Raw genomic sequence first — 26,617 nt, 5'->3', positions numbered from 1 at the left:
GTCTGACCGTAACATGACTCGTAGCTTTGCAGACAACATATGCGAACGATTCATTAGTTGCATCTGCTCCTCATCTTAAATCCCAGAGGCCGTACGTGCTCTTTTCTTTTGTACATTCACATATTAAATGACGCATCGAAGATGCAGAAAACACACTATTTTACAAGGACCTTATAGGCGAAAGCCCTCATCTCATCACAGCCTCAGCTGATATATCTACCCACTAACCTCTGCGTCTAATCTGATTCAAATTAGATCTTGTATACGAGTTCGCCGTCCGCAAACCTATCATTCATGATTAGCTGGAGTTGAAGGTGAAGAGAGAGCGGGTCGATGGGTCAGATAGTTAAGCACAGTGACAAAAACGCTATGGTATGCAAAAGGAGTGAAGCAGAACGGTTGCTTGAGAGGACATACATGATATGATTTACCTCTTCCAACTTCTTCAGAGCCTTGATAGCCTCTGCCCGTTCAAACACACCGCCATCCGTACTGGATATTTTACGATTGACAGCAGTGATAACGGCATCGAGAGTAGCGGCATCATCCTCAAATAAGTCAGTGTTCAGAAGTTGGCCTAATGCAGACCTGAAAACAGCCACACGTTGTGGCTCGATTGGAGGATCGTCGTTTATTGCCAATCCTGAAGCTCCAAAAGACAGGTCTTCCTCAATCTGACTATCACTTTGTGTTTCTGACTGTAGTTGTGAGGCTGGCATTGACGATGCAAAGGATGTCTGCGACTGTGAGGCACTGAACCTTGACCGAGTGCTGCGGCCTGATCTTCGAGGTGTCGAGCGCTGAGTGACTGTGAGATTTCCTTGGTCAGCGTCGTTTGGAACCTCCCTAGATAGTTCATCACGGCCATGAACCTCTTTGACGGCGGAGAGTTTGGACCGTCTATTCGTCTGCGAGATAGCTGGACTTGTCGTTGTTGTTCCGCCCCCATGGTAGGTATATTCCTCAGATTCCTGGTCGTCCTCTGGGTCGGAGCTGTCTTCGCTTGATGACGCAAAGTTTACAATGTTTGTTCTTCTCCTCTTCTTCCGAGACTCGTCCTCGACAACCTCCTTAAACAAAGCGAATCGAAGTATTGCTTCTGCAGCAACTGCGTCATCGTCTTCGACTCTACTGGAGAGTCGGGCTTTTGCGTGGGCAGTGGCCAGTCGAATAAGGGTCTCTAACGTACGGACCGTTAACGGACTGGTTCTCCTTTGATTTCCCTCCATCTCGTCATTACGTAAACCGACGTATATTTCTGCAATGCGATCAGACGCATCCTGCGTCAAGACTGGTCTAATTCGAGTTTTGGCGTACTGAATATATTTCTTCATAAAAGGTATGCTTAAAATCTCTGGTTTTCTCCCTGACCCTCGCCCGGAAGTACGCGTCACACCGGCATGGAGCATGGCATCGTACTTCTCATAGACTTCTGTCGGCTGTTGTGTGCTAGCTTGGCTATCGGCAGAAACACCTAGACTCTGCGAGGCTTGCTCCCGAATTGGTGCCCCCTCTTCGGTACCAGAACTCCGGTATCTATGCATGCGGAGGACGTGTTCAGACACTTGTCGATCTCTTGAGTCCTCGACATCATCAGTGACCACAAAAAGTAGATCGAATCGTGAGAGTAGCGAGTCAGGAAGTGCGATGTTTTTGTGAGGGTCCTTGTGAGGATCATACTGGCCGAAAATAGGGTTTGCAGCAGCCACAACGGAGCAGCGAGCATTGAGTGAGGTGTGAATACCAGCCTTGGCAATAGTAACAGTCTGTTGCTCCATGACCTCGTGAATGGCAACACGATCAACATCCGACATTTTATCGAACTCATCAATGCAAACGACTCCACGGTCAGCCATAACCATGGCACCAGCCTCCAGTCTGCGCTCTCCCGTATCCTTGTCTGTAGTGACAGCAGCTGTCAGACCAACCCCAGAAGACCCTCGGCCAGTTGTGGCGATTGCTAAGGGGGCTGTGTTCAAAACAAAACGGAGCAGCTGAGACTTCGCTGTGGAGGGGTCCCCAACCATGAGTATATTGATGTCGCCTCTCAAGTGAGTACCATTTTCAAGGTTCTTCTCTATTCCACCAAGTAACATGAGCAGAATGGCCTTTTTGATATGATCATGCCCATATATACTTGGGGCAAGAGATTGCGAGAGGAGTTCAAGCAGATTGCGCTTTTTAGCGACTTTGTTGATATTTCGAATATCGGTGTCCGTTATCGTAGCAGTTGCTACACCTCCGCCTGACTTGGACGACAAAATGGCAATATTGTTGGCCAGAATTACAGTCTTGAATAAAGCGCTGTTGTGGTTCGTGTTCCGATTGCCCAAAGTACGGAAAATGCCAACAATCTGAACTCTGTCACCGGGTTTAACTCGGTCAACCAAATCATCGTCAAGAATTATGTCGACACCGCGAGGCAGCTGACCAGCAGGGGCCCGTTCTGGCATCTCTTGAATGGTGATTGTTTGGTGGTCACGGTAGGTGCAGAAGCCATACTCCGTCATAAGCGGATTACCTTCATCGTCCTCTCGCGGGTATACGTTTGAAGTTGTAACGCCATTCGTCATTGTTTGATCCTGATATTCTCTAAAGTGGAACTTCTTCTTCTTTTCGTTGTAATGTACGCTACGGACCACTTTGGGCCGGATCAAAGAGCATCTGGTCACAATTCCTTCCAATGACACCATATGATTCAAGTGGTGTGAGGAGAGTGTCCGGGGATTGCATGCATTGAGTCCAAAGCTTCCTGCCCAGGCACAATAGTAGATAGTATCTCTCGCTGTTTGGTCCGGTCTCGCCTGCGGTATTGTCTCAACGATCTTTTTCAGAGCATGATTGAAAGCAAGAGTGTACTCGAACGGGAGTTCAAGGATGCCCTGCGCTAGTCCATTGCTATGATCTCTAACGTGATCAAGGTTAACAGTCATGCGACGCTGGTTTCTTTGAAGCATCAAAATGATGTCCGATCTGTAGCTTCGTGCATGAGGATCGCCTGCAAAGGGTAACATATTATTAGCCCGCAATATTCAGAACGGTGATAGAGGTCATTTTCATACATACTAGGATCGAGAAAGTCCTCGGCCTGACGGATACGATCGCGAACGCCCTCATCTTCGAGCATAAATGAGTCCATAACGATAGTGCCGTACGAGAGTACCGGCCAGTAGAATAAAATCAGTGTTCTTAGATTGTCAATTTAATTGAATAAATTAAGGAACAGTGCGAAGACGTAGCACAATATTAACTTGGTGAAGAAAGGACTTGGTGAAAAAAGGATGAACCATGCATACAGCAAGACGCGCTTAGATCGGCAGGACGCGAAACCCGACTTATTACACGTAAAGTACTATTATGCGGGGTAAGCTTGGTACCTGCCTCAAGAGTATGGTTAACAGTTATCTTCTATGTACTGTACTCACTTACCACCTACCTCCTATGGTAAGCTCAGTGTGTAATCTCCTATTTATATTTGTGGAGTGCTAGGAAAAGCCAATGTTTCGATAACTTGACTGCCTCAGAAATAGACACGTAAACACACTTGCTATTTTTATCCATCTTCAACGCACTACGTCTTGCAGCAGACGAAGTTTGCCTGAAATGGCAGTCGGAATATCAACCGCTACCCACCATGCAATGGACGAAGAAGCTAGAGCTGAAGTCGATGTACTGAACTCCCGTCTTGACAAGACCACACAGCTCACCAAGAAGATCCAAGCTAGCCTTGGACGCCTAGAGCTTTCTGGTCAGAGTGTACACGACGTTGCGGGGCCCCTGAGTGGTGAGACCCGGCGCCTTCAGCTACTTGGGAACAGTAAGAATACTACGAAAGCTTCGGTACATCGTCAAGACTAAAGGTCAAGCAGATGTTGATGCCATCCTTACCGCCATCGATCGATTGCGTCAACCTGCCGACAACAAAGACAATGAGGAGCAAATAATCCGCGCCGGGCCCGAAAAGGCCGGATTATCAAGTTACCTGGCCTCATTGAAACGACTGAATAGGTCCCATGCAGACATGCAGGCCTCAAACTTGAGAGCAAATCAGAGCACCATAACTGAGCTGACCCGACTTATCAATTCGGGCAATAGCCAACTCGAAAGTTACTTTGATAAAATACTACGAAGTGAGACACCTCGATCTATTGAGCCTCTCCACTATATCACAAAAGACAAGCCTTTTCCTGTCTTGCCCCAGGACAAGATTGCCCGACTAGGTCTTGTCTACACTTATCTGGCTGGTGGACATCAACAGACAGGACTTGACTCACCAGCGTCAAAGATTTTCGCTGAGATCCGGGCTCCATATGTTTCATCATCTCTTATGAATCTGGCGGCTGCAAGCGTTAACACAGCGAAGAAGAAGAACCCTGGAGCTATCTACCGTGCTGGCACAAATGGCATAAGTACATACGCCAGGGCAATGGAAGCCATGTTTTTGTCCGAGTACGATAACATATGCAGCGTATTCAAACGTGATGATTGGGGACCGGTATTCCAGGCCACATGCCAAGCGGCACTAGCGGAACTTGCGCGCACACTTCGGGAGCTCAATGCTCATATTAAGATACATTTAAGTACCGATTGTTATTTGGCATATGAAATAACTGAAATCTTATCGGCATTATCGGGGAACTTGGAGTCGAGGACAGGTGAACTCAGAGGCTCTCTCGCTGCTGCGTTGAAACCTGTACGGGAAACTGCGAAGTCATCCCTGTCCGATTTGCTTGAGGAAACCAGAAGAAAGGTGGCTGGACTACAAGCCTTACCGTCCGACGGCGCTGTAGTGCCTCTTGTGTCAGAGATCATGCACCGACTTCAGACCATGGTCGAATTCCTTCATCCAATATCCAGCATTATGATATCACTTGGTGATGGCGGCTGGAGGTTAACTGCAGGAACAAGCGGTGCTTCGGCTGATGCCATTCCTAGTCTTGCCTCTTTTGATATTGGTGCTGATGGGGGGGAAATATTCGCACACTATTGCCAGGACACTATAGATGCGCTTTTATCTTCACTGGATCAAAAGGCAAAGGTGCTACTAAAAAGCAAGGCCGTGGCTGGTGTATTCGTTGCCAATTGCGTAGTGACGATCGAGCGATTGATAAAGGATTCTGATCTTGGGCCTTTATTGCAGTCAAAAGTGGAAATTCTTGACCAGTGGCGTAAGAAGGCCACCTCTGCATATACGGATGTGTGTAGGGACTTGTCGGTTTATCTTTTTGATACAATTCATACCAACCGCTCAGCACGACCGACCTCTGGCCAGGCTGATTCCGCATCGGTGATTAAGGGACTGAGCAGTAAGGATAAAGATAAGATCAAAGAAAAGTTCGCCCAATTTAACGCTGCTTTCGATGACATGGTTGCGAAACATAAGTCTTACAATATGGAACCGGAGGTGCGATTGTTGTTCGGAAAGGATATCCGGCAGAAGTTACAGCCATTATACGATCGCTTTTGGGATCGATATCACGAGATTGACAAGGGTAAGGGGAAATATGTGAAGTATGATAAGTCGTCTATTGCTGCTGTATTTTTAAGTCTTACTTCATGAGTTATATAAGCACACGGTGGTAGACATACTATTATATTAAGTACCATTCATACAACCGAATTGAAAAAAAATTGATTACGTTTTAACATATCACCTAATTGACTGTCTCTAGAGGCTGGTCGTAAAATCGCTATTCGCGTGTAATGACTATATATGTATTTTTATTGGTGGCTTGGAGTACAATAAAGGTTTTCAATTATGAGCCCAGGATAAAAACTGATATAAATCGCTACCCGTGCGCGGTAGCGTGCTTTCTATTACTAGGCAAGGGCAAATAAGTAGAAGCTGTGAATGCCTAATAAAATAATTTTTAGGGTTTTTTTAACACTGAAAAAAGTTTCAGGGCATACATTATTCATTACAACCTGCACTATGGCACATTTATAACTAAAAAAAAAAAAACTGCCTCGCGAGGAATAAGGACTTTTTTTTTCTGCGCTGGCAAAGGAATTTCCTTCGACTTAATGAAAGCAACTTCTTATGCTTTGCAGCTGGCTTGCATCCCTTTGGCTGTGTTAAGGTGCAGCTTTCGTATCAGACCTTTATCACTAAAATCCTTATACTAAGAATTCTGGCCTTTCTAATAGAGCCAATAAGTAACATCTTAAAAGTTAGTGATAACGCCTTTTCTATCTGCCCTTATTACTGTTAAATTAACAGCTTAATATAATGGGAACAGCCTCACAGCGCTATGTGCCGGGCCCTACAGTTGCGATAAGTGCGAAGTAGCTCTTTATAAGTCTGGAAATTATGTGCCGGGCCCTACAAATGTACCATTTAATTCACGGTTTTCTATTGGCTCAAACCCTGGTCCGTAACAAAAGCTGCACCTTAACACAGTCAATAAGATGAGTAACATACAGATACCTTAGGTACCTAGCTGCCTACCAGATTGTCAAGTACTTAATGTATCTTAGATACGCCCAACAACCTCCTCATCTCCAAACTATTTAGTATATAAATATATACGATCTTGCTCTAGAAACAGACATGAGTGGTGATGCTGTTTTAGTCGGCTGTCTTGTCGAACGAATTTTATCGCGGGTAAGAAAGCAGAGAATTCGCATCGTGAGAGCTTCAGAGTCAATAACTAACTTTATGTGCCTGCAGCTACCCTGTCGAACTGGCTCACTTGAACGAGCATTTGAAGAGGATGAAATCCTTCAGATTACAAAGGCCACCTTGTTGGATCTGAGTACAAACATCATAAGTGTGGTCATTGATTCCTTATTAGGAGTCCTTGAGGGACTATCACGACCATATAACTGTGTGGCGTCACATCCTCCACATGTATTGATATCAGAACAATACGTCTTGTCGCTTGCAGCAGCCAGCTGCACTGCGAACTGGAGGACAGTTTGCACGGGTGACTCCGGAAGGTCTGAATTGCTGCTGCCAGATAAGCTGGATCAAGCTCTGGTGAATCGTTGGTTCGATATATTCCAGCAACTGCTCGAACCCATGCCAGATGATTTTGTTTTACCAGCACAAACACTCATTACGCAGTTATCAGGGCGCAACTTCTATGTTCCTCGTCCCGTGGCCAAGAAGAACAGGAATCCCTCGTCTGATGCCGATTGCCTTGAGAAATGCTTAGTCGAATTTGATTCTCATATTAAAGTCCTGGTAGAATTTATATCAGCATCAAGTTGGTCCTCCGCCTTTGAGTATGTCCGGAAAACGATATATACCATACGCGCGGCCTCGTTCTCGGAAGATGCCGAGGCCCAGACGCAAGATATTGAGATCACAGGTCTTGTGACACTGAGGCTTCTCTCATTCTTCTGGATCGATAGTACCAAGCTAGGACATCTTATTCAGGAGATACGCTCCAGCTATATGCACTTCCCTAGGTCTTATCAGAATACTATGGCTGTCGTACTCCCACTCCTCGTTTTTCGGTGGATAGATCGACACCCGCATGAATTTATTCGACTTCATTCTCATCATAAACGGCTAGATGGAGGCGGTGATACTTTGTTCGATATGACGCAAACGGGAATAGACAGCGGTCGACGAAGAGCTGACTTGTATCCAATGCAAATTGCATTGCTTCTTTTACTTCCCGATGTGTTCGAGGTCGCAAGCAACTTGAGGGAGGTGAAAAGCTCCAGCCTAATAAAGAAGGTATTATTTCTGGATAACTTGAGGAAGCTTCTCCGGAATGCGAACGAAAGAGCCGCGTACTGCCTCGTGAGCCTTGTTTGTGCAGCCCGGCACTTTATAGGCGAGAGTGATTCGGCTGTTGTCAGTTATGCAGTGGACGTCCAGGATGAGATTCGAGAATCTGTCTTTAGTCTGTCACATGCTGGCAACGCAATCCCAAGCTTTGACCAGGACATTATAACGGGGGCTTTTATTGGCCTCTTTCACCTAGATCCCATCGATAGTGTTCGAACCCTTGTTAAAACCTGCATATCTCCCACTGCTCCGGAGAGCTTCAAAATTGCTGTGATACAGGCGTGCTCGTATTTCGCCGAGCAAGCACAAGACGGTAATAAATTCTCCGTGTTATTCGATAATGCTTTACCTTTTATCCAGTCTGAACTCACAGTATGTCGCTGCCTCATAGTTCCGTGTCATATGTGAATACTAATTGGAACTGGCGCAGTCCGAGTGCACGAAGTCGCGAAAGTTGAGCGGCGATCCGATCCCCTTGAACTCACGCAAAATTCTAGAGATTCTTCGGTTTCTAGACGTCTACCCGGGACCATTCATTCATGAGTTAGCAAGTCAAACTTCAAGTACGGCGTTTTTGATATCTTTTTTATTTTTTGTTTTATCGTGGGACCTCCCTGTACGCAGCTTCGCGACAAATGTTGCGAGGAAACTCTTAGCTCGAGACGGAGGCTTGGTGCAGGCAATTTCAGATAACCATCGGCATGACTTTCCAGCAGATCTGCGGAAGACTCTTTGGGATCAAAGGTGTGTGTATTCCAGTCCAACTCGGTCAGCCTATCCATACTAAGGTAAAAACAGCTCGTCCATTATACTTGACTTGTGTGCACACGTGGAAAGCAATACTAGCATGCGCTCCATCTCCCAACTTCGAGAATTTCTAAGTACCCGGTCAATTTTACTCAAATCGATCAGTGTTCGTTTTCCAATAACCTTTATTTTTTGGCTGCGTTTGCTGACTTACCATAGTCACTCTCTAAGATCCCAAATGATGTCACCAATGTCTCCGAGGCAGCCACAAAACTTGAGACAACTTTGCTTTTATCCCTTTGTTCCCCCGATATTTCCATTTGTCAGGCAGCGACCCTATGCATCGGGATTGTAGTTGATGAAGGAGCCCAGGTTGAGCGATACAGTGGCTCAGCTAACCTGCTCTCCTCGACATTCCCAAACAATCTGGTCTATCTAGAACTCGCATCTCCTGCATTTCATTTCACAGGACTTGTTGCCTTTCAAAAGAGGATGCGAGGCTTACTGAGACAGCTTCGGCTCCCAACCCGAGGCGTATTGAACGCTTGGGAACTGGCATTCGACAGATGGATTCATCTATCAAGAGATGTGTCTATGGCTTCTGCAGAGGAGGTTGACGACAGGGTTCTGTCCTCATGGCGCAATCTATCCGGCTTTTTAGCCTCCTTGGGGGGCATATGCACATATGCACAAGCCAGTAGGCTCGATGAGGCGATTGGAGACCTTCCATGGATCGATAAATTGAATGGCAATGGCCATGAGGAGCCACTACTTAGTCAATTTCTCAAGTTGGCTATACGACTATTAGGGTGCGAAAATATTAAAGTGCGCGAAACCATGCGAGAAGTCTTGTCGATCGAAATATCCCCCACACTCTACGCTGCATTGTTCAAAGCTCTGGAATCAGAACTCGATGTGCTTCTGGCCGGACTACCTTCTTCAGTGGATAATAAACAGGAGAAAGACACTGTGTTTGCTGGACAAGCCGTATCTGTGCTGAAGTCGATGGTAGAGAAAATAGAAAGTCCATCAGACCTCGCCTCCGTTTCTTCGATTCACCTGGGGGTGTTGACATTAAATTTTACAAAATTTTTAAACGGCGCACCAGAGAGTGGAACTACCATGCGTGTTAAAATAAAAATATGTCATTTATGCGAAGCCGTTACGAAACGGAAAGAACACCTTAACTTGCGCGATGACATTCGAATCAGAAATCAACTTCTTGAGCATATATATGGCTGGATAGCGCGACCCTATGCCGTGAACTCGGATCAAACTGCGAACACAGGCATTCGCCAGGATGAACTACGCCGTGTTCAGAAAGATCTTGACAAGGCTTGTCTCAAAACTCTTGCGGACCTTACATTCCGCCTGCCACTACAAGCAGCTGATTGTCAGACGGATGCTGGTATGAGCGAATTCAAGTCGCAGATGTTTCACACTTATTTCAACAGTTTTTTATCTCTTCTGAGCTACGAAACACAGGAACCGAAACAGCAAGAGTATCCATATGGCGCTGCGGGCCGTGAAGAAAGTGCTTCTAACTCGGATATAGTAATTTCCATCTTGTCAAATCTTCTCAGTGCCAACATTGACGTTGGTCTAAAAAATTCCTTGAACATTGGCTATCACGAGAACGTTGAAATACGGGCAGCATTTGTCCAGGTTCTTTGCAATGTCCTCACTCAAGGAACGGAGTTCAATTCTTTGACTGACTCCATTGTCAGTGACAAATACATGGAATTATTGAACGTTGGTTTGCCGTTATTTGACCCGGAACAAAAGAACCGAACACAGAACTGACTTCCTTTGCCAGTTGCTCATTACCGATTTCTCTCTCCCCGTTTCAATGAGCGCAATATGCCCCGCTTCAGAGGTTGATGAGCTCACGATTTGCCTCCTTACAATATTCGAACAGCGTGGACTTATATTCGGTCTCCTAGAAGCGTTGATACGCCACGAGATAGATCGAACAGGTGATTTTTACTTACCTCGAGCTACAAATACAAAGTACTTACTCTTATGAATTCAGACAACGAGACCGAAATTCTACGTAGAACATGCGTGGCCACAAAGATGTTATCTGTGTATGCCAAGTGGAAAGGGGCGACGTATTTGAAAACAACTCTGCAGAAGGTCGTAGAGAGGTTAATGCATACCTCCCAAGACTTGGATTTGGAGCTTGATCCAGCTAGAGTTAGCGCGCCAGAGGAGTTGCAAAAGAATGCCACGCAGCTTCAGATCGTCGCTAAAGTATTCATGGAAGATATTTGCGCCTCGACTACAAATGTTCCCAGCCCATTTCGCAGAATCTGTGCCATTGTAAGTTCCCGAGAACTGCCGACGACTTTCCCGCTATCGCACTAATATCGTGAGCAATAGATCTCGAAAGCTGTGCATCCTCGATTTCCCAATGCGAAATACACTGCTGTGGGAGCATTCATATTCCTTCGTTTCTTCTGCCCTGCTATCGTGGCACCAGAAGCGGAGGGTCTCATCTCAGCTCCGCCGACAAAAGAACTACGACGTGGTTTGCTACTGATTGCGAAGGTCATTCAGAGCCTTGCTAACAATGTTCTTTTTGGAACCAAGGAACCGTACATGTTTCCGCTGAACCCCTTTCTTGTCCAAAATATACACCTGATAACAGGTTTCCTACGGGAGATTTCCGTAAGCCTTTGTATTATATGAACACAAATGATCACTCAGCTCAAGCTCATAATCACTAGGTCCCTCCCCCACAAGAAGATGCTGCGCCGAACTCTGATGCATTCGACTTCAGTTCAAGTGTAACTCTTCACCGCTTTTTGTATGATCATTGGGATTACTTACGGCAAACACTTATAGCTCAGGAGAAAGGAGAGTTTCTACGCATTTCAGGAGAAAGCAGTCGAGGCATATTGCCATTCCTGGAGCCTCTGCGAATTCTTATTACGAATCTTGGCCCGCCCCCTCTTGCAATTTCTTGGAATCGACCGCAAATATCTCGTAACTCTCCCATTCTATACTCTAGGTTCCAGAATTTTATGCTCCATAACGCATTCAGAAGTGCGGAATCATTTACTTCACGTGCTGTGTACGGTGGGGGGGCGAGCAAGGTTAGGGTGACTGTCCTTGTTGCTGCTATAGTATGCTTATCTAAACTCAGGATGGCCTTTCGATGGTATGCATGATTCTACGTCACATTGAAACCGAGAGCATAGACTACGACACGCTGCTGTATTGTTATTTGAAAGTGAGTTGCAACTATCGAGAAAATACTTTCTTGCCAATGCAGATATTGGTTGTCTACAGTACTAGACGCGCTGATAACTAAAATCAATGTGCAGATTGCAAGCAGGCTGTGGCACGAACCTTTTGGACTGTTTATAGATGCGACCTGCTACAACGGACGTAGCGAACCATCGGATGAATTCTTCTCTAAGCTAGATCTCTTGACCACTTCGGAGCTGTCTCATAATTTTTCCCGCATATATATTTACAACATGAACAACGCATTCAAGTAAGGACTCATGGACCAGTTTTTCTCGCTTCTAGTATCTTCTTACACAACACAGGCGCTGTTTTCGACGACTTCTCCGTAACTCTACTCGAGAGGAAACTAGTATTTTTCATCCGAATCATGTCGAATACAACCTCATTAGTAGTATGCAGGAGCTACAGGATTATTTTCATCTCGGCCAACTGGACCTTCCCAAAGAAACTATAGACGTGGTGAAAGAAACACGTTATGTGTTCCAGCAAGTCACAAGGCTTTCTAAATCAAAAGGAAAAGTCGAGGTCGTGATTAAAGTTGGGAGCCACTTTGTTCAAATCACTACAGTGAAAAGGCAGGAAGTTCTTGCTGGTTTCCGCCTAAGTAGTGTTATTAACGACATATTTCGACTCGGTGATGTAGAGGAAGCTATAAATGCAACACAAATAGGCGACGAAAGCAGCTTTGGACTGAGAGCTGATGGGGGCAAAATCGTCATGTTCTTCACTAGCGTCAATAGGGCCGACATACTCCAGACCATTCGAGGTGCTAAGTCAAAGCATGGAAAGGATAGTCGGATGCCAAAACCAATCGAAAGGCTGGTTCGGCCACAAGACGTGCCTGGCACTATGCTGAATCTAGCACTTACCAACTTATCCAGTCCATATCATGTCCTTCGGTTGGCATCATATAATCTTTTGGGGGCGCTATGTCGGTCATTCGAGTTCCGTATTTCTGGGAGGTTACTTTGCAACAGAGGTCGGTACTCCATTTCTCTTAGCTATTAGGCCACATGCTCACATGATACTGCCAGGTTTGGCTGTTCCACTCGATCCCACTAGGTTCATCGTCAGTATTAGTCGCGAAGTCGCACAAGCCGAACCCCAACTTACATCTGACTTTTTAACCGAGTTTTTCGTCAGTTGGGAGAGTATTCCAGAAGAACAGAAGCCTCTCAATCTGGAATACATGGCACCTTGGCTTTTGAATCTCCGCACGACTATCCTGGTTACCGAAGCTGACAGTGACAAAGGGAGAGACAAGGTTTCATCTCTCGTCCGGAAGCTGATAGACATCGTAGTTCTGGACCAGAATCTCATATATGCTCTCGAACAACACATATGGCCGACTATTTCTGCGGATGAGCTTCTACTTGAAGTCTTGGTGGATGAACTGATCAAAACAGCTCTTATTTATGGAAACCGACCGGATATATTGGAAATTCTTTCTTCGATGGTTCTGGGGCTTGGAACAGTCACACTACGTGGGAGAATAATGTGTCGTCTTCGGAAAGCTCTCAATCGATCTTCGTTACGGCCGACCCGACTGCTACCGGACAATTCAGTTTGGGATGAGATCTGTGTCCTGCTTCAATTTTGCCTTGCATTATCATTTGACAGCCGTGTTCAGTCACAGATGTATCTTCCCGAGATCTTCCATCTTGTTACAATGCTTGCAAACACGGGCGGGCATGACGTTCGACTTCTGGTGCATAAGATACTCATTAACTCCATTCACACTATGTGTGCTTCTTTCCAGTTAGAAGATGCGAGGTCATTGAGACTTCGGTCGATTCTAGATGTTTTGTCTCCACCATCATCAGTGGCGGGAGACAGTGCATCCACATGTACAGCTCTCGAATCAAGTCCGGCACTGAGTACAACAGAAAACCTCGCGGCTACATTGTTGGATATCTGTTCTATTGCGGCTCCATCTGTGGATGTGGCAAATGCCTGGCGAGCCAGATGGATGAGCCTAGTAGCCAGCAGTGCCTTCCAGAACAACCCTGCTATACAACCTAGAGCATTCACAGTGATGGGATATCTGGCTAAAGAGGAAGTGGATGATGATTTATTATACCAAGTTCTTGTGGCGCTTCGGAACAGCGTCCACCAGTTCAGTAAGGACGGAAATAGTGACATGTTGGTGTCCATTACAATATCTCTGTCCAAGATGATGGCAAAGTTATCATCTGCATCAAGATATAGGCATCAGTTGTTCTGGTTGGCAATATCTCTCCTGCGCCTTGTCCCTCCAAACTTATTTAACTGTACGGCTCGGTTCCTTGAGGCTATCCTTGGAAATATTGGCGCAACTGGCGACATTCGGGGACAAAAGTTGGTTGCCCTTCTTTTGGATTGTCGAACTCAACTAGAAGAGGCCGCTTTGCCGTTGGACGATGCTTACGGCATTCATTTTGGAGCAGATACATTCCATTACGCTGTGTGTGCCTCCCTCGTGCGGGGCCTGACAGATAATGTTACCAAGTCTATGGCTGTGCGGGTTCTGTCAACCTTCCTAGAAATGACAAAGTCTCCTGATTTTGGTCCAGACGGACAGGATCACACAAATCTCGTGTCTCCTTATCTGGCGCTTCTGCTGGCTCGTGGTATCAAGAACGGCGACTCTCTCGATAGTCCTCAGATTTCGCCTGCCAATCCAGACAGCATTTCCTACAGTTTAAATTGCCGGGGCATACAGAACATCAAGACCGCGGAAGACAAGGAACTCGTTCTCATATCTGCCGTAGAACTCGTTGATTTTCAGTATTTAGACGATAAAGCCCAGGCATGTAGTCTCCATTGGCTCAACTACCTGGCTAAAGCACGTCCGAATGTATTCTCAATCTTGTAAGTCATCGTTAACGAGCTATAAATACTACTCCGTTCTGACCAAATGTCAACTAGTTGTGGAGCACTACCGACCCTCCTGGACGGTGTCCTGTTACATGGTCAGGACCCTATAGCGCTAAAAGCAGCTCATTTGTTACTACGCACCCTTTCACCAAAGCATAAATACTCCCGAGAAATGTCTTCCAAGCATTCTCTCACAAACATGCTGAATGAGCTTGGATTTGATGGTTTGCGGATATTATCAAGTCGTCCATCGATCGAGGACGTTAAAGGGGAACGTTTCAGGCTGACAGAAAAGTTGATTGAGGTAAGAATTACTGCACCATCTACTACTCTCTTCTTAGGTCACCAATTGATATCAATCTTTTACAGCTCGTCATTATGTAGGAAAACGATAGCATGTATTCAGCATATGTTTGTGGTAATGTGCATGTTGATATAACGGAATAGGCAATTATAAAAGCTATAAAATGGACCATGTTTATGGAAAATATATTTCCCTAAAATCACCATCAAATAAGGATCAAATGTATCGCTTATCGTGATATAGCAATTGATCATTTAGTCGGGAAATAATAAGCCAGGTTCGCCATTCGGACGTGCGGAGCAGGTGAGTCAGAAGCGCCGATTTCGGCACACTTAGAACTCGTCAGTCTTATCAGCCACAGGGCCCCACCGCGATGTTACTTCTCATCGCTTAGTTTCCTTTTTTTCTCATTTTCATCTGCCATCTCGAAAAAGTGCAAGCTCTTGGACGTATCGTCAGCAACGTTACCCAAGCGACTACCTCTTCTAATGTCGTTATGGCTGAATCACATAGAATTCCTATTCAAAAGATCTCAGTTATCGGTGAAGACAGCATTATCGCTCAATATGGACTATGGCCTGGATTCGTTGCTGAGGACCTGCTACGTCATGTGAAGTCGACTACGTACGTTTTAATCACCGATACAAACCTTTACGATTTATATGTACCATCTTTCCAGTCCTGTTTCCGAACCAGAGAGGATACTACCAATGCTCGACTTCTCACATATGCTATCTCACCCGGCGAGGCATCAAAAAGTCGGGAAACGAAGGCTGAAATTGAAGATTGGATGCTCTCCCAAAAATGCACGCGAGATATCGTCATAATCGCTCTCGGAGGCGGCGTCATTGGTGATATGATTGGTTATGTCGCATCTACATTCATGCGAGGGGTCCGTTTCGTCCAAGTTCCAACCACATTGTTGGCCATGGTAGACTCGTCAATTGGAGGCAAAACTGCCATCGACACTCCCATGGGGAAGAATTTGATTGGCGCATTCTGGCAGCCGCGGCGAATATACATTGACCTGGCTTTTATTCAGACGCTACCCGCCCGTGAATTCATCAATGGAATGGCTGAAGTCATCAAGACTGCGGCTATCTGGAGTGAGGACGATTTTAGTATACTCGAAAAATCGGCCTCTGAAATCATGTCTTGCGTTCGCTCGAAAGAAGAACATCGCCTGGTGCCCATCAAAGAGGTCCTTGAGAAAATTATAATTTGCTCTGCAAAGGTAAAAGCAGAAGTGGTGTCAACTGATGAACGAGAAGGCGGGCTGAGAAACTTACTCAATTTCGGACATTCTATCGGCCATGCCATTGAGGCTATATTGACACCACAACTCCTCCACGGTGAAGCCGTTGCAATCGGCATGATCAAAGAAGCTGAATTGGCCCGGTACCTAGGTGTTCTACGGCCTCATGCTTTGTCAAGACTGTCCAAGTGCATAGCTGCCTACGGGCTGCCCACATCATTGAGTGACGGACGAGTGGTTAAACTGACAGCAGGGAAAAAATGTCAGGTCGATACGATTCTGCTGAAAATGGCCGTGGATAAGAAAAACGACGGGGACAAGAAGAAAATCGTCTTGCTATCAAAGATCGGCGGGACATTTGAGCAGAGAGCCAGCGTTGTAGTGGATAGGGACATCAGAACCATCCTCTCTGCGTCTATTAGTGTGCAGCCTGGTGTACCTGATAATCTAGATGTCACCGTGACACCTCCTGGATCCAAGAGCATTTCCAATAGGGCCCTGATACTAGCAGCACTAGGGTCGGGATCCTGCAGGATAAAGAACTTGCTGCACTCTGACGACACCGAATACATGCTCTCAGCCATAGAGCAATTAGGGGGTGCGTCCTACTCGTGGCACAATGCTGGCGAGATTCTTGAAGTAGAAGGCAGGGGGGGCAGGCTATGCGCCAGCGGAGACGAACTTTATATTGGCAACGCCGGTACAGCCTCGCGATTTCTCACCACAGTCTTGGCATTGTGTTCTCCTGTCAAGGGAGCACAGTCAACTGTTCTTACAGGAAATGCGAGGATGAAAGTTAGACCCATCGGCTCGCTCGTAGACGCATTACGACTTAACGGAGTGAAGATCGAGTATTTGGAGCAAGAAAAAAGCCTCCCCCTTCGAGTTCATGCCGGAGAAGGCCTTCAGGGTGGCACAATCGAGTTGGCTGCGACCGTTTCATCTCAGTACGTGTCATCCATCCTCATGGCGGCTCCATATGCCAGAACTCCTGTCACACTGCGCCTCATCGGGGGCAAACCCATTTCGCAACCATACATCGACATGACAATTTCGATGATGAGAACATTCGGCATATCTGTGGTTAGATCTTCCGATGAGGCAGATACCTACCATATACCCCAAGGTGTCTACAAAAATCCCACCGAATATGTCATCGAAAGTGATGCCAGCTCTGCAACATACCCCTTAGCAGTCGCAGCCATCACCGGAACAACTTGCACTGTCCCAAATATTGGTTCAGCTTCCCTGCAAGGAGACGCCAGATTTGCGATTGATGTGCTGCGGCCTATGGGCTGCTGCGTTGAACAAGACCAGCATCGTACGACGGTCACCGGGCCTGCCTTGGGGCAACTTCGGCCGCTAACTCATGTTGACATGGAGCCCATGACAGACGCCTTTCTGACCGCATCAGTATTGGCTGCAGTAGCTAATGGCAAAACCCGTATAACTGGCATCGCCAACCAACGGGTCAAGGAATGCAACCGAATCTCGGCTATGAGGGAGCAATTAGCTAATTTTGGGATTTGCTGTGTCGAATTGGACGATGGGATTGAAGTTATTGGCCGATCCTTGTCTGATCTTCAAAAACCCAAAGCAGTTATTCACTGCTATGATGATCACCGCGTTGCCATGAGCTTCAGCGTCTTGTCTACCGTGGCGCCAGGATTTACAGTTATTACGGAAAAAGATTGTGTTAGTAAGACTTGGCCTGGATGGTGGGATACTCTTGCCTTGTCCTTCGATGTAAGACTAGACGGCTCTGATGAGGCAGAAGTCGTTACCAGATCTTCATCTTCCAAAGAAGAATGCGCTAGGCGCTCAATATTCGTTATTGGCATGAGGGGTGCTGGTAAAACTACTGCCGGACGGTGGATCGCGAAAATCCTTGATTGGAAATTCGTAGATCTTGATGAGGAGCTAGAGCGCCGCTTGGGAATGACGATTCCTGACATTATCAGCGGACCACCAGGATGGGATGGGTTCCGTCGCGAAGAATTACGACTTCTTCAAGAATTTATGGAAAATGTACCGGAAGGCCACATTTTTTCCTGCGGAGGGGGGATCGTCGAAACGCCCAAAGCAAGAGAATTACTGCAAGCCTATTGCGGCGCCGGCGGCACGGTGATTTCGGTTCGCCGAGAAATAGATCAAGTCATCGAATACCTTTCAAGAGACAAAACTAGACCGGCGTACACTACTGAGATACGCAACGTTTATGAGCGCCGGAAGCCTTGGTACGACTTGTGCTCGAACCATGTATACTACAGCCCCCACTCAGCCGCTGACACCAAACTTGACGGAAGACAAACGATTCCGGAAGACTTCAAGAGATTTGTATTTTCAATCACTGCTGGTAATCACAACTTGAGTTCCGTCGCAGCTAAGAATGAGAGCTTTTTCATTTCTTTAACAGCACCTAATATCAAGGGGAATCTCTCCGTGGTCCGCAACGCGGTTGTCGGCTGTGATGCCGTTGAAATTCGCATCGATCTCTTGGATAATTGGGCCCTAGATTCAGTGACAGAGCAAATTGCGTTTATTAGATACGCTTCAAAGTTACCGCTCATATTCACGGTTCGAACTGTTGCTCAAGGCGGACGCTTCCCTGACATGGCAATCAATGAACGTCTAGATCTATGCCGGTTGGCGTTGAAGCTAGGTGTAGAGTATCTCGATGTTGAGGTCACATCGCCAGACGAGATGCTTCAAGAATTGTCAGAAAATCGAAGAAACACAATTATTATCAGCTCCCATCATGATCTGTCCGGATCTCTGCATTGGAGGAATGCGTCATGGGTACCAATATACAATCGAGCATTGCAGTACGGTAATGTGATCAAGTTAGTTGGCCATGCTGAAACCATTGAAGATAACTTTGAGCTATTGAGATTCAAAAATAGGATGGCAACCGCCAGAGAAAATCCAGTCATAGCCATCAATATGGGTGCTGCGGGTAAACTTAGTCGCCTTCTTAACAAGTTTCTCACACCAGTGTCGCATCCGGCTTTGCCTTTCAAAGCGGCGCCCGGCCAGTTATCAGCAGTCGAGATTCGGCAAGGTCGCGCTCTGCTGGGCGAGATCAATAAGAGGAATTTCTATTTGTTTGGTAGTCCCATTCTACAGTCCAGATCTCCAGCACTTCATAACGCACTATTCAAGAGCTTGGGCCTGCCTCACGAGTATCACCTCTACGACACGAATTCTGTAGCAGAGTTACAGGAAATGTTTCAGGACGAAGCCTTCGGTGGCGCCTCTGTTACCATCCCCTTGAAAAGAGATATCATCCCCCTACTCGATGAACTAACACCAGCAGCCCAAATAATTGGAGCTGTTAACACAATCATCCCTCAACAGCAGGGCAAAAGTACAAATAAGCGTTATCTGGTGGGAGATAATACAGACTGGAAAGGAATGGTCTATACATTAAGGGAAGCGGGGTTTATGCACACAACTCATCAACCATCAGCTGCAGTCATAGGTTCCGGGGGCACCACAAGAGCCGCAATCTACGCCTTACATTCCTTAGGACTCAATCCCATTTACGTGGTCGGACGAGACGCGAATAAAGTTGAGATACTTAAGTCAGAGTTTCCCCTTGACTTCCAAATTGAAGCCATCTCACATGATGAAGTATGCGGAATATCCCGGCCGATCTCGGTCATCATCAGTTGCATCCCCGCCGATCGTCCAGTCGATCCTGTGGTTCAAGATACTGTTTCTGCAATACTTTCTCAACCCTCACAGTCAAATGGTGACCGCGTCCTCCTGGAAATGGCGTACAAACCACATCGGACACAAATTATGGAATTGGCTGAACAGATTGGTGGATGGAAGACGATACCTGGACTTGACGTACTCGTGTCACAGGGTTGGTATCAGGTATGTGCCTTGAAGATTATGCGAAAATATGCCCACAATATCAGACTAACCAACCTTCACAACTCAGTTCGAAGCATGGACAGGTATTCAACCATTGTATGAGCTAGCAAGAGACGCAGTGATTGGAAAAGATCTATCTGGCTGTTATAAGCCCAGCCAGAGGTGGTAGATACATGTGATCTGGCAGCCAGTTTATATGGCATGGTGTAAAACAATTCCTTCATCATGTTACATAGTTTTTCCAACTTGATTCTACGACTTCGCGAATGTGCGTCGCATGTAAACAGACGTATTTGCAGTCCAAGTACGGAGTATGCGGGTCTTGTATTCTATTCTGCCCCAACGCAAACGTGACCCATTTTAAATGAGAACATATCTATAAACGACGTGTTACAAATTTCATGATTTTCCACCAATCCGCTTGAACATCAGACCTCAATGTAACATACAATGTAATATACAACTTGCACACCTGAAATTTTCTAGATTCTGCGTCAGCCACCCACCACCTTGCCCAATTTAAACCAAGAAGGAAAAGTTTCAACAAATTCGGCCTAACTCAAGGGTGGTGGTGGTAGCAAGCTGGCCAATTACGAACTGGTGACGTAGGGCAACACTCGCCGTGGCTGTTTATGGGGCACGTAAGCCCTGCGATACTAAGGGGTCACATACTCAATATCCGTAGTGTGACTTGTTGGGTCTTGATTGCTGCCCATGGCGCGCTATCCATTGACGGAACGTCCTCCTAACTGGCTTCACACCAAAGCCTCAGTCCTGCAGCGTGATGTCAGAATGAGGGTGTGGAGACGCTGAATGACGTCAAGGGAGCTCCCGGACCCCGGTAGTCCGTAGACCCTGCAGCAGAAGCCCAAGACCCTGACACCCCACTTCCCATTTCTCGTTGGTCGATTGCCTGGACCAACAACATCTCGAGCTGCAGGCATCTCTGAAGACGTCATGGCACAGCCCACTCTTTCGCTTTATTGCGTCGCCTAAACAATTCTGCATTCACCCCTACGCCAAGAGTGAGTTGTTTGGGACGTTCTTCTTTCGTGTTCTTGTGTGGCCGCGGAAATAGTGATATAATGATGCTAAAGATTGCGGAAGTCGGTTTCATTCGTCTCCAAAGACGATGACCCCTCGTAGAAATGCAGTCATGCTGCTGCACGGCGGCGAGATTTGACAGGCAAATCCCTGTCCGGATGGCAGACACGATAATGCCTTGTCAACGCATCAGCTCGACTAAAAGTCTTCTCCTCTGTACATAAATCGCACCGGACTTTCCGTTTGCGGGCGTTGTGGATAGTGTCTTCATGTCTGGTCAGGTCATAGGGCCGTGAAAAAACAGTGTTGCATGCTTTCCCGGTGCTTGGGTTAACACGATCGCAACGGTGAGGGCCGGCTTGCGTGTCAAGTATGTTCGACGTCAGGCCCATATCCTGAACTCGCGGCGTCACTAGATTTGATGCCTGCCTATGACCTTCCCTTTTGTGCTTTTGAAGCAATGTAGGTGTTTCAAACCTGAGTGTGCATCCGTGATATGTACAGGTGTATGTGCCACTATCAGCCATGGTCTCCGTTGGTCTGCCACGGCTAGTGGTAGGGTTTACGGCACCTGCCGCAAGTGAACTCTCTCTTGAGGAACTCAGCCTCGGTGGGGAATCATGACTCGTTGAGGGATGGGCAACAAACGGATACTGTTGGGGTACTCGAATCCCAGTTGGCACCTGAGATGGCAAATAACCAAGGTGGTTGTTGGGTACAAAACTAACAATATCAGTTCCAATATATGATCCATCGGCATCCTGCAAATGTATTCTTTTGGATAAAGTATCAATTTCGAAATTTGAGGAATCCTGGGGGAATAGAGGGATTACCCCATCAGCTTCAGCTTCATTGAACTCCAACACAGCGTCTTTAGGAGAAATTGTCTTTGGAGTTTCGGGTTCCGTATTATTTTCGAGCGCTGCCGTTCGCTGGTGGTCGTGATCCTCCTGCTTCCATGTTCTGGTTGAGCCGCCGAAATGTGCTACCTCCGTGCCAGGAGCGGGAGATATTGAGAACGGTGAGCCCGCTCGAAATGGTGATCGGGCTCTGGAACCCGTCGAGGTAGGAGACTGAGCAGCACTCAAATGTTGGTGGTTTGCGGCAGTTATACGTTGACTGAAAACGTCGCTGCTCGCCGAAGTCACGGATCGAGCCTTTGGGGAAGACGTAGAAGTGATTGCGAAGTTGGGACTGTATAGTTCGTCTCCGTAAATATCAGTCATTGTTCGGTCGAGTTTGGGGATATGATTGTAGCCTATATATTCCGGGCTACTGTCAGTTTCTTCTAGGGGAAGGTGGCGATATAAGATTTCCATACCAGCTTTGCGGCGGCTCGCATGGTTGGTGTCGCGAACTTCCGAGGTAATCAGAGATTCGCCACCTGCTGAACTGACCACATGCGTTGTCGGACGAGAGTTTGCATTGGAGTCAGAAAAATACAGGCCTGGTAGCAATCCCTTGTTCCGACGAGATTTTTTGTCTAAATCCGTCATAATAGTCATAGGGTATGCCACCTCCGATATGGAATCATCCACAGGTTGATGCAAAGGATGCGAAGCTGGGTCCAGTGTTTTGGACAGCATATAGTAAGAGCCGGTCTGGTGATTGGCAAGATCCGAAGGACGCATTTCAGATATGCCGTCAAAACCTGAGTCCGCCAAAGCGATGCTAGGTACTGGTGTATTGGGAGCGTAAGGCGAGGCAGGTTCAGTCGAGCCTAGTGATGATAGCGAAGATTCTCGCTGGTGTGAATGATGTGCGGGTTTCGGATTGAGAGGGGCCAGGCCACCCCACGTATCCGATTGCATGAAATCGACGGAGCAGTCGATTCCAGTGGAAACAGTCGAATTCGCTTGGAGGATGCGAGATATCCGAGAATAAGAATCAAGCCTGGGCAAATCGCAAATCAAAGTGTCGCTGTGTTGGTGACGATATAAGTGGGAGGGAAATGATTGATGAATCTGCTGTTCTTGGGGTGCGAAGGAATAATTAGCATTTAGGAAACACCAAGTTGTCATTATGAATCCATTCGTGTAAGGTATGGAAGCGGCGGTCGATGTATAGGATTTAATGTTGGTGGCAAAGAATGGAACACCCTCTCTACATTTATAAGCGGCAAGAGTCCGGGAGAACCGACTTCGCGGGAACGTCACCACAGGTCATTGAACAAGGGTGTCCTGGTTCTAGGGTGTGGGGGGGGTGGGCCTTGATGTGCCGACAAAATCTGTGTCAAGGTGGGGCATCCGATGGTCACAGACCCGCCCACCAAGCCTATTTGCAGCGGAGATGGTGGGATTTTGCTACCCGTAACCTGCCCTGCGTGGATAGGGGAGGCCAGCCAAGTTGCCAAGATGAAGGAAGACCATGCAGAACGGAAGAGACGTATTGGAGGCATATTATGTCATAATGCCTCCCTGCTACGCACTTTAGTAGGACATACTTGCATGAGTGGGAGAACTAGGTAGGGTCTTCAGACACGGGTATTCATATAATTCAACGCGAAATACAGCGGTTTTATGGACGATTAGGGCATGCATGGGCTTACTACCCGCCACGAAGCTTCGATGATATTGTTTCCAGTGCTTTCCGCTATGTTCGACTTCCGTCGTAAACGTGTCGCTTGTCGCTCTGATTGGTAAGTTGACCCGAGAGAGAGAGAAAGAAGGGTGTTTCCTTCTTGGCCGAGGCTGAATGCCTGTCGGGCGAGCGAAAGGTTCGTTCGTACCTCCAGGTGAGAATGTCTTGTTTTCTTGTTTGTTTTTGTTTTTTTCTTGTAGAGTACGGAGTAGTGATAGCATGTCTAGATGCTACTCCATAACTGCACAGCCACAGAACTAGTCTGGTGCTTTCTGCCACATTCATTCGGGCTCTGCCATGTACTGTCACATGACCTACTTTCCTTTCCGCTCCTGCCAAGATTCCACCCATCTATCTTTCCATGCTTCTGTGCAACATGACTTAATTTGAATAGGGCCACGTCGAACTTATCTGCAGCTCGCTCCCATTCGCAGTCGACATATACGCTATCATCGGCAGCAAATTTTTATGTAAACATTTAAATATCTCTAGACGTTTATAGGTCTGCGATCCCGAATAGAGCCATTCTCTCCTGTCATCGATCGAATAACTAGTATAGGGTATTTACTCTAGTCTCGCATTGTGTACGCGTCTAGCGCTCTATGCTGATCTGATTATTACTGTCGGTGCCATAAATACCGAGCGGTATACCGTTTAGTGCGTCATCTAGGTCGAAACTAGTAGGTTTTAATCGCAGTCATTTTTCCGCCCTTACCCACTCTCCCAACCGGATCAATATTCTCATGGGCACTAGGCGGATATGAACTTTCACGTTAACTTGCGCCTGTGATCTCTACAAAGAGTAAATCGAACACGGCACAGACTGCCACAAGGCAAAGGATACGCAATGAACCCATATACCCATATGATTGCCCAGGTCTAAACCACCGCTTCCCTTATATTACGTAACACCCGCGAAAGAAAGAAGAAAAAAAAAAAAAGGGAAAAGAAAAAAACCAGACCCAGAAAGCCGTTATCACGCAAAGCACGCGAAGCTCCACGCCACCAGACAGTGAGAAGACAAGACCGTGAAAAAGACATCAGACACCATGACTAGTGAAAACATCAACCACCAAACCCATAAAGAGTTCTGCCCTGCCTCTTTAATGCATACACAACATCAAGCGACGTGACTGTCTTACGCTTGGCGTGTTCTGTATATGTGACAGCATCTCGAATGACACCTTCGAGGAAAGTCTTAAGTACAGTGCGGGTTTCTTCGTAAATCATGGCAGAGATACGCTTGACCCCGCCACGACGAGCAAGACGACGAATTGCAGGTTTGGTGATGCCCTGGATATTGTCTCGTAAGATTTTGCGGTGACGCTTGGCACCGCCCTTGCCTAAACCCTTGCCGCCCTTGCCACCTAATGTGTGTTAAACCAGACCGGTTGTATCGAGATTTCGGCTGTTTATACTTACGTCCAGTCATATTTGTGCGTGTGGAAAGAGATGGGTGATAAGAGCGTAATTAAGTGGTGCTGTGTAGTTGGACGGAGTTGCGAGGTGATGATGGGGGCCTTGGAAGGGTAGGCGGAAGGCGGGTTTTTAAGTACAGGTGGGCCAAACAAAAGATCAGTTAAAGGCTGATTGCTGCAGGACATGTCAGTACGGGGGGTACCAGACGCGATAACGCGACTTGGGAAGATCGTGGACCCAAAGTGGGTACCGAGCTGGCATGGATATAGGCATCGGTTGTTTAAAATATAAGTCCCACTGAAAATTAATAATAAGTAGCTTCTCCAGCGAATGATAATTCGAGGATTTTGTAATACGTTTGAAGTAGGTGCAGCCCTTGACCCACGCCAAACACGACGCATTCAAATTGTTCCGACAGGGTAAAGCCTGGCCCAAGCCCGTCTTTTCTCTCGCAAGGTGACTGGAGGATGTGGCTTAGGTAGGGCGATGCGCTGGCTTTTGGCATGATTACTATCCATGGCTTGTTCTCATGGCTCGGACTTTGTAAAGTGATTAGCTATGCTAAAGTGTGTTTTCTATCTGGTGATGAAGGCACGGCATCGCCAACTTCCTTGGTTGCGTTGATAAATCATCTTTGGGGTGTCTTAATGTGCCTCTGTTATCGGCTGTGAGTTAATTACGAGGATTTGACGAGGAGTTTGTGTGTGTGTAGTGTGCCTCTCGCCGCTATGGTGGTTTTGTCACTACCTCACATTCAACGTGAACTTACTAGGTTGGCAAGGCAGATGGCGAAGCATATAGGAGCTTATTTATCATATCAGAAAACCACAGGGAAATTCATAACTGTTATAGTCGACGAGACATACAGCAGCAATACCAGTAAGTAACTCGATACTGCACGAGCCCTGGGTAGTCGCTCCGAATTCGAAAATAAACCCAGCTGCAAGGCCAAACAGTCACGTGATCCACATGAGACCAGTCGCAATGATCATAACGTATCGTATGTCGGCATAGATTGTCTCTCAGCATTTTAGTATCAGGACTTGGGCCAGGTTGATATCATTTCATAACGGCGTGACCACCATTTCCTTGACCGTACGGAGTATATTCCGTTCATCAGCGCATATTGACTTCAGATGTTCCCCCCCTCCCCACTGCGGAAAAGAAAGAAAAAAAAAAAGGCCAGGCAAAGGGAGGAGGGCGTTTTTTTTCTAAATTGGGCATTCGATGATCGGATATCCCGTATAACTACCTACCTAGGTACGTATCCAATGCTACCTATCTACAGTAGAAAACAGTTAGAATTATACAGTCTATAGTCCGTTTGTCGGACCCACGCGGAGAGCCCTTTTTTCTTCGGCATGCATGCGTGTTATTCAACCCATTTTTCCTCTTAAAATCGTGCTAGTTATTGAGCAAAAAACCGGCCAATACCGTACATTGTTTTCCGCGCTAACGCTGACACGCTGCGCACGGCCCACCTGACGCGCTACTGATTGCCAGATCAGCTGTCTGCACAAAAGCGGACGGCCAT

At 46.8% G+C, this 26,617-nt stretch overlaps 8 protein-coding genes across 8 annotated transcripts; 4 read left to right on the top strand and 4 right to left on the bottom strand.

Annotated features, from left to right (window-relative positions):
* Positions 1 to 251: 251 nt before the first annotated feature.
* Positions 252 to 3,139, bottom strand: UV8b_05033 (uncharacterized protein; the record flags this gene model as incomplete). Its single annotated transcript, XM_043142531.1, has 3 exons — positions 252 to 285; positions 418 to 2,998; positions 3,067 to 3,139. The coding sequence occupies 3 exons, from the start codon at positions 3,137 to 3,139 to the stop codon at positions 252 to 254; spliced, it is 2,688 nt and encodes an 895-aa protein (XP_042998465.1).
* A 464-nt stretch (positions 3,140 to 3,603) lies between these two features.
* UV8b_05032 (uncharacterized protein) lies at positions 3,604 to 5,560 on the top strand (the record flags this gene model as incomplete). Its single annotated transcript, XM_043142530.1, has 2 exons — positions 3,604 to 3,817; positions 3,870 to 5,560. 2 exons carry the CDS (start codon positions 3,604 to 3,606, stop codon positions 5,558 to 5,560), a joined length of 1,905 nt encoding a protein of 634 aa, XP_042998464.1.
* A 990-nt stretch (positions 5,561 to 6,550) lies between these two features.
* UV8b_05031 (uncharacterized protein) lies at positions 6,551 to 14,983 on the top strand (the record flags this gene model as incomplete). Its single annotated transcript, XM_043142529.1, has 15 exons — positions 6,551 to 6,604; positions 6,671 to 8,113; positions 8,172 to 8,485; positions 8,540 to 8,654; positions 8,708 to 10,240; positions 10,305 to 10,464; positions 10,521 to 10,810; positions 10,871 to 11,158; positions 11,218 to 11,586; positions 11,637 to 11,723; positions 11,818 to 11,990; positions 12,046 to 12,722; positions 12,778 to 14,593; positions 14,651 to 14,903; positions 14,969 to 14,983. The coding sequence occupies 15 exons, from the start codon at positions 6,551 to 6,553 to the stop codon at positions 14,981 to 14,983; spliced, it is 7,587 nt and encodes a 2,528-aa protein (XP_042998463.1).
* Positions 14,984 to 15,399: 416 nt separating this feature from the next.
* On the top strand, positions 15,400 to 20,209 carry UV8b_05030 (uncharacterized protein; the record flags this gene model as incomplete). The annotated part of the gene is made up of 2 exons (XM_043142528.1): positions 15,400 to 20,040; positions 20,108 to 20,209. 2 exons carry the CDS (start codon positions 15,400 to 15,402, stop codon positions 20,207 to 20,209), a joined length of 4,743 nt encoding a protein of 1,580 aa, XP_042998462.1.
* A 54-nt stretch (positions 20,210 to 20,263) lies between these two features.
* On the bottom strand, positions 20,264 to 20,770 carry UV8b_05029 (uncharacterized protein; the record flags this gene model as incomplete). Its single annotated transcript, XM_043142527.1, has 3 exons — positions 20,264 to 20,416; positions 20,490 to 20,512; positions 20,713 to 20,770. 3 exons carry the CDS (start codon positions 20,768 to 20,770, stop codon positions 20,264 to 20,266), a joined length of 234 nt encoding a protein of 77 aa, XP_042998461.1.
* Positions 20,771 to 22,841: 2,071 nt separating this feature from the next.
* Positions 22,842 to 23,024, top strand: UV8b_05028 (uncharacterized protein; the record flags this gene model as incomplete). The annotated part of the gene is made up of 1 exon (XM_043142526.1): positions 22,842 to 23,024. The coding sequence occupies one exon, from the start codon at positions 22,842 to 22,844 to the stop codon at positions 23,022 to 23,024; it is 183 nt and encodes a 60-aa protein (XP_042998460.1).
* A 1,838-nt stretch (positions 23,025 to 24,862) lies between these two features.
* Positions 24,863 to 25,268, bottom strand: UV8b_05027 (uncharacterized protein; the record flags this gene model as incomplete). Its single annotated transcript, XM_043142525.1, has 2 exons — positions 24,863 to 25,031; positions 25,087 to 25,268. The coding sequence occupies 2 exons, from the start codon at positions 25,266 to 25,268 to the stop codon at positions 24,863 to 24,865; spliced, it is 351 nt and encodes a 116-aa protein (XP_042998459.1).
* Positions 25,269 to 25,711: 443 nt separating this feature from the next.
* On the bottom strand, positions 25,712 to 26,112 carry UV8b_05026 (uncharacterized protein; the record flags this gene model as incomplete). Its single annotated transcript, XM_043142524.1, has 3 exons — positions 25,712 to 25,738; positions 25,853 to 25,887; positions 25,950 to 26,112. The coding sequence occupies 3 exons, from the start codon at positions 26,110 to 26,112 to the stop codon at positions 25,712 to 25,714; spliced, it is 225 nt and encodes a 74-aa protein (XP_042998458.1).
* Between the last annotated feature and the right edge of the window lie 505 nt (positions 26,113 to 26,617).

Source organism: Ustilaginoidea virens, chromosome 4 (assembly GCF_000687475.1).
Source record: "Ustilaginoidea virens chromosome 4, complete sequence".
NCBI lineage: Eukaryota > Fungi > Ascomycota > Sordariomycetes > Hypocreales > Clavicipitaceae > Ustilaginoidea > Ustilaginoidea virens.
The sequence above is the reverse complement of the archived record's forward strand: the minus strand, read 5'-3'. Positions and strand labels throughout refer to the sequence as shown.